This window comes from Alternaria postmessia (assembly GCF_024291825.1).
Source record: "Alternaria postmessia strain BMP 2775 chromosome Unknown scaffold_39, whole genome shotgun sequence".
Classification (NCBI taxonomy): domain Eukaryota; kingdom Fungi; phylum Ascomycota; class Dothideomycetes; order Pleosporales; family Pleosporaceae; genus Alternaria; species Alternaria postmessia.
Genome location: NW_026260112.1, coordinates 248,637 through 255,235, shown reverse-complemented (window position 1 = coordinate 255,235; position 6,599 = coordinate 248,637). Strand labels below are relative to the sequence as shown.

The following is a 6,599-nucleotide window of genomic DNA, read 5'->3' as shown; positions in this document are numbered from 1 at the left end:
GCGCCTTCTCCTCAACTTCCATCTCAGTGAAGCTGTACCAGTAGATCTGGTTCGCCCAGGCCAAGTGATCTATGCGGGCTGGGAAGAGGTGGTCGCGAGATTGCATAGAGCCGCAACATGGAAAGCCCCGACCACCGAGCTTGGTCGCTGACTAAACATGCTGACTGTACAGGGGCAGGGATAGATGCGACCGAGAGAACCACCGATGTACGCTGCCAAGCCAATGACCTTAGATTTGCATGAGAGCACAAAGTTCGAGAACATGTCAAACTGTCTGAGCAGGAGATACGTGTTTGGTGGTGTAATGCGCATGATGGGGTATTCGGTGAAAGGACTGGGGTCGGTGGATAAGCTGGACTCGCTGGGGAGGCTACACAGCACACAACCCATGTCACTAAATAGACTTGTGTTGACATTCACCGCAAATGCTTCGAGGGCCCAGCTGGGTGAGTACTGATGTATTGGTAGTCGGCATGCGATGGGCCACTACAAGATATAGTACAGCTCGGACCTGAGCGTATAGTACACCGGCTGCTACCCTACTTTGACCTCCGCTTTCCTTGGTTGCGTGGTCGATCTTGGACAAGGAAGGTGTGCTTGTTTCTCTTGTGTCTGGTCTTGTAACCTCCCTTTGCTGGAGTGCCCCATGGACTGACAGGATGCACGTTACCCTTGGATTTACCACGACCACCACCGTGAGGATGATCAGCTGCGGTGTGTTAGTGGACTTCACGTCAAAGCCAGACTGATCCAAGGACTGACCTGCGTTCATTGCAAGACCGCGGACCTCCGGTCGCTTTCCTAACCACCGTGAACGACCGGCTTTGCCGAGCGATGTGAAATGTGATTGAGGGTTGCTAGCAACGCCAATAGTACAGCACGCATCCCCACTGACTTTGCGGATTTCGCCGCTCATCAATCGGATGATAACATGCTTGATCTCTGTGCTGTTGCCCTTTTCGACTTCCTCTTTGTTCACGATGATGGCGTATGTACCTGCACTGCGGCAGAAAACACCCCCACCTTGTGTCTTGGTGCCTACATTGTAGACCTGAGAACCAAGGGGCACCATGTGAATGGGAAGACAGTTTCCTCTCGCCGCCGTCTTCGCGGCCAGCATACCGGGATCGATGCCGCCACCCATACTGGCAATCAGCTCTTTAGGAATACCGCTCCTGTAGCTCTCGACCTCATCTCCCGCCCGCATGCCATCTGCAGCGATGATGTACGACTTCTCTCCGGTTGCCACGCGGGTAATGAGGGCCAGGTGTGAGCTCCGGTTGGGGTCGTACTCTATTCTTTCCACCACATGCTTGCCGGGCAGATAGCGCTTGTAGTCGACAATGCGTATCCTTCTCTTGTGGCCGCCACCTCTATGCCTGACTGTGACTCGTCCTGTGTTGTTCCTTCCTCCCAGATGCTGTCCCTTGCGGGCGATGGTGAGCTTGAGGTGCGGTCGTCCCTTCCATAAATGGTCGTTGACAGGTCGTTTAAGGTGTCGCAGACCAGGTGTGCGGGGCTTGTATGTGCGTAGAGGAATAAATCGCTCCTTTCGTGTTCCTTCCTGTTTCAGTTCACCGGCGTCGGCAGCCACGGTAGGCTGTATCGATGGGGGTGGTTTAACGTCGATGGCCTGGACTTGTGCGTAGGTGCGGGCAGACAGCAGCGCCCGGCCCAGTCGCGAGGGCTGGAAATGACATATCCGCGGCTGCAGCATTCTCGTCTGATGCAGCTGGGGACACTAGATGCTTCACGCTGTTGCAATGGACGCCTGCTGGATGGCGTGCAGCTGCTGAACATGTCACGAATAATTCTCAAACCCGCCGCAATTGGCTAGGCCGGCCCGGGGTGGGTCTCTCAAGCAAGGCGCGATGTCCCAGCAACAACGTGTGTCTGCTTCCCTCGCCCATCACAACACGGCATCTCGACCACCGCTCTCCCTTGCGCTGCACCTTCCAAAACCCCATCTTTAACATCTGCTTTTTGCCAGCGACTCGACTCATCTTACTGCACGGACAGATTTACGCGTTGGGACCTGGCGTCATCTCTGGTAAGTCCATCTACGCGCCTGTGGGGCGTGCACTGTCACGCTCTGCCAGCCTCGAATGCGATTTTGGCGCGTGGGACGTGGAAGCCAAGCTAGCCTGCCCTCGCTCAAAACACACAACATACCCTTCCTACTTCCCACAACACACCTTGGTGCCCACCTTTCCTTCGCCCATCCCCCCATCCACCACTTCCTGTGTACAATTGTAGCTGGACCTCTACCCCGTCCACTCAATTACCACGCATCTCGCGCTCCAAGGGTTCGTCTCCATCTCGCCCGTCACGTCACCGTCGCTGCCGCATCCCAGAGAGCGTGGCAGAGCAGCCAGCATTCGCGAGCATCGACCGTGGTTTTGCCTGTCGGACTGCACATGCACACTGCGGCTCTTGATGCTCCCGTGTTGTCAGCCTGCACACGCGCTTTTTCAAGCTTCATCGAGCTCTGCTGACACCTCAAAACAGTGTATCAAAACAAGTCCTACATACGCCATTACACACTTCAGATATACTCGAGCACCTGGATACCTCTCTAGCCTTGATCAGCATATATAATATTGCTTGCAATGCCTCCCGCTGTACGTTGTCGCCCTTTCACCTGCTATCGTCCCATCTTTTCGATCCAGCATAGCAACACGTCTGGCACCATGCATCAAACTAACGCGTGTAATAGGCTCGAACTCTCAGGCAGCGCGCCGTCACTAACGAGAACGATGAGAACGCCGCCACGACACGCTTGACGCGTGCAAAGGCCGCGAACCTCGGCGCGAATGAGTCTGCTGCCGACGTCCCCAAGAAGGCTCTCCAGACGAAGAAATCAACTGCTACCCTAGGCGCCAACGGCGCTGCCACAAGGAAGCGTGCTGCTCTCGGTGACGTCAGCAATGTGACCAAGACTGATGCCGTCGGTGCTGGCGCAAAGGACGGAAAGAAGGTACTGGCCCCCAAGGGCGCAGTCTCGAAAGCAGCACAGCCCACTGGCATCAAGAAGCCATCGCGGGCCAACTCGACGCGTTCTATCCTCGAACAGAAGGACAAGAACCTTAACTCATCCGACCTGAAGAAGCGCCAAGCTAGCGGCAACGGTATCGCCGGTCAGCCAGCCAAGAAGCGCGTCCAAGTCACCAAGCCCGTCAAGGAAGAGAAAGAGGAAGACATTGAGGAGGTCGATGAAGAAGAGGAGGAAGAGGCTGAGAACGTCAAGCCTGAGGAGAACGTCACTGAGGACACCAAGCCAGTTAACGGCACAAAGAAGGAGGTCGAGGCACCCATCACAGAGGTCTTCTACGATGGCCCAGATCTAGACAAGGAGGATGTCGATGACCCATTGATGGTCTCCGAGTATGTTGTTGAGATCTTCGAGTACTTGAAGGAGCTGGAGATTGCTACCATGGCCAACCCAGACTACATGGAAAGCCAGACTGAGCTGGAGTGGAAGATGCGAGGTATTCTCGTCGACTGGTTACTCGAAGTTCACACCCGTTTCCGCCTACTTCCCGAGACCCTCTTCCTCGCTGTCAACATCATCGACCGCTTCCTCTCCGCCAAGATCGTCCAGCTGGACCGTCTCCAGTTGGTTGGTGTCACCGCCATGTTCATTGCCTCCAAGTACGAAGAGGTCCTCTCGCCCCACGTTCAGAACTTCCGCCATGTCGCCGACGATGGCTTCACCGAAGAGGAAATTCTGAGCGCGGAGCGCTTTGTCCTTGCTGCTCTCAACTACGACTTGAGCTACCCGAACCCCATGAACTTCCTTCGCCGGATATCAAAGGCCGACAACTACGACATCCAGACCCGCACACTGGGCAAGTACCTCCTCGAGATTGGCTGCCTGGACCATCGTTTCCTCGCCCACCCCCCAAGCCAGGTTGCTGCCGCTGCTATGTACCTTGCTCGTCTCGTCCTCGAGCGTGGCCCTTGGGTAAGTGATCATACCTTCTATACTGCAATCTCCCACTAACATCCACAGGATAACACCCTCACACACTACGCCGGCTACTCTGAGGAGGAGATCCAGCCTGTCCTGCAGCTCATGATCGACTACCTCTCTGGACCCGTCGTGCACGAGGCTTTCTTTAAGAAGTATGCTAGCAAGAAGTTCTTGAAGGGTATGTCACACCACACTCTGTTCTCTGGAAACCCAACTAACATCCACCAGCATCAATTGTTCTTCGCAAGTGGGCTAAGGACTACGTTGCGGCTTACGGTAACCCGCTTCAAGAAGAAGAAGAAGAGGCTGCCGTTGTTCCTTCCAAGACCAAGAGCCAGCGCTAAGACGTTGGTGTTCTTTAGGCACTCCCGGTCTTTGGCTTAGGAGTCGCAAAGCTGTTCATTACCGCCATGCTTCAATAGCAGCGGTTGACGAAGTTCGGTTCCGACCGGGAGCAAAAATTTACGATTGCATCCAAGCCAACCCTTCATGTTTACATCTTGGCTAATACCATCTTCCGGTCGGCGTTAATACATGGGATGCAAGTTGGTTGCACACTTCTTTTATGGTTTCTTGTCTTGTTTTGGAACATGGAGTCGCAGGCGTTCATCCCCCATGCACGGAGGCGCAAATCAAGGGTGCTTGCTTTTTCACATCACTCTTAACTTCATTTCTCCTTGTAGCGGCTCTGGATACTCGCTCATAGCATTAGCGATCGATATACCATGAATGGTGTGATATGGGAGAGGCTATTCCTTTGTGGATCTGCATGTGGTGTCGCGTGGGAATATGGTCATTGGGGTAGCAGATGTGAGATAGCTCTCAGTGTATGAGTAGTCTGAAAGCGCACTGTTTCGCGTCAAATGAAGCAGAAATTCCATAAATGTCATCCAGAACTTCAACCAAACATCAATGAGCGAATCCCTTTGGCCTGACGTGACTATACACGATGATGGCATAGCTAGCCATCCTCCCAGCCATCTCGCGTCAGGCCCACACCAGACACGAGACGCATCGCGTGCGCGTCTGGATCCCGAAAACCACACGATACGTCACCACCGTGTCTTTCAAAAAAACGCCACCTTTCCTGGTTTTCGCGTGCGCGTCCTGTCGCCAACACGCCACGCTCTCGCTTCACGATCGCGATGCCGATGTGCGACGTGCTTAGCCGCATGTCGCGTTCCTTGCGATCAACGTACCTCGGCTCCTCACGTCAGTATCGACGCTAACTTGGATTCGGAGCTCGAATCAAGTGCTGAATGCACAGCGACCACAGCTCCGGCTGTCGATCAATCATCAATACGGGGAAACCTTGATCGCAGTTTTCATCTCATTCTCCAAGCCGAATTAGATTGAGCAGGAGTATCGTGGTTCGCGACTCAGTACTCATCGGACGCACACGCACCCGGGCATCTGTGTCACACCTGCGTGTTTACATACATCACAGCAATCATCATCGAATAACAGCAACATCGCCGTCAACGACCAATCATGCAAGAAACGGACCTCCACTATCCACCCGAAACTTGTCCGTTTTGCAACATTGCAGCCGCTTTTCCATTTTCAGCTCCCTCTTCGTCAAATAGTCCTACACTATGGACAAGTAGAAGTAAAAGCCACGAGTCCTACCTAGACTGTGTACCTAAAGACGACGAAAGCGACCCGGAGAAGACCAATCCGAGTAGTTTTGTTGTCCTGAGGAGCAAGGATGTTGTTGCTTTTCTTGACATCTTACCCATGACTGGCGGTAAGTTTCATGTTCATGTCGTTATACTCTTCGCATGGAAACTATATGTGATGGAAACATAGAGATTTGAGGATTTTATGAGTTGGCGGACAATAGCTGACATGTACCAGGACATCTACTAGTCACTACTCGACAGCACAAAGTCAAAGTTGCAGACATGGAACCCGTGGAGAGTAGAGAGATTGGTAAGTTGCCTAATGGGCATTACTATGTGACAAGATCAGTATACTCATTGAGTGACTAGGCTTCTGGCTACCAGTGTTAGCAAGGACAGTGGCCAAGGTTACAGGTGTAACAGATTACAACATTGTGCAGAATAACGGTAAGTCGCTTTCCACCTCTGTCTCGCTTTTACATTCCTTCCGGAGATACACGTACTGGGACTACGTTACACATTGGCCGTCTCTTCATCGTCTAACACGGTCGTAGGAGCGCGTGCCGCACAAGTGGTACCACATGTGCATTTCCACATCATACCGCGTCCAGAGACAATGCCAGAGATCAAAAACAAGAGCTGGACAATGTTTGGGCGGGGTCAAAGAGATGATTTGGATGACGAAGAGGGCGCCAAGATGGCAGGCGAAATGCGGAGGGTTCTAAGAGAGGAGGTAGAGAAGATGAGTGGTACGAGTGCGAAGTTATGAGAGGGACGGGTCAAGCTGTTGTTTTCTGCGGATTTGGGCCCTATTCGATTCATTCAGGTCACAAAGGTCACTGGGCGCTACGTTACAGTACATGGTTGATATTCAGTATTATCGACTTTAATAAACACAACAATTATCAAGGACGCTGGGTATCATCACTTTGTAGCCGTCCGTTCCGTCAATCAGCAACATTAGGTAGTGCCCACCAAAAACATTCGCATATCCTGAACTCGTA

General features: G+C 52.9%; 3 protein-coding genes across 3 annotated transcripts; 2 read left to right on the top strand and 1 right to left on the bottom strand.

Moving 5' to 3' along the window:
• Positions 1–539: 539 nt before the first annotated feature.
• Positions 540–1,717, bottom strand: J4E82_006624 (uncharacterized protein; the record flags this gene model as incomplete). The annotated part of the gene is made up of 2 exons (XM_051732880.1): positions 540–709; positions 763–1,717. 2 exons carry the CDS (start codon positions 1,715–1,717, stop codon positions 540–542), a joined length of 1,125 nt encoding a protein of 374 aa, XP_051587459.1.
• An 892-nt stretch (positions 1,718–2,609) lies between these two features.
• J4E82_006623 (uncharacterized protein) lies at positions 2,610–4,317 on the top strand (the record flags this gene model as incomplete). The annotated part of the gene is made up of 4 exons (XM_051732879.1): positions 2,610–2,621; positions 2,717–3,964; positions 4,013–4,151; positions 4,202–4,317. 4 exons carry the CDS (start codon positions 2,610–2,612, stop codon positions 4,315–4,317), a joined length of 1,515 nt encoding a protein of 504 aa, XP_051587458.1.
• Positions 4,318–5,464: 1,147 nt separating this feature from the next.
• On the top strand, positions 5,465–6,364 carry J4E82_006622 (uncharacterized protein; the record flags this gene model as incomplete). The annotated part of the gene is made up of 4 exons (XM_051732878.1): positions 5,465–5,720; positions 5,831–5,905; positions 5,965–6,042; positions 6,150–6,364. 4 exons carry the CDS (start codon positions 5,465–5,467, stop codon positions 6,362–6,364), a joined length of 624 nt encoding a protein of 207 aa, XP_051587457.1.
• Between the last annotated feature and the right edge of the window lie 235 nt (positions 6,365–6,599).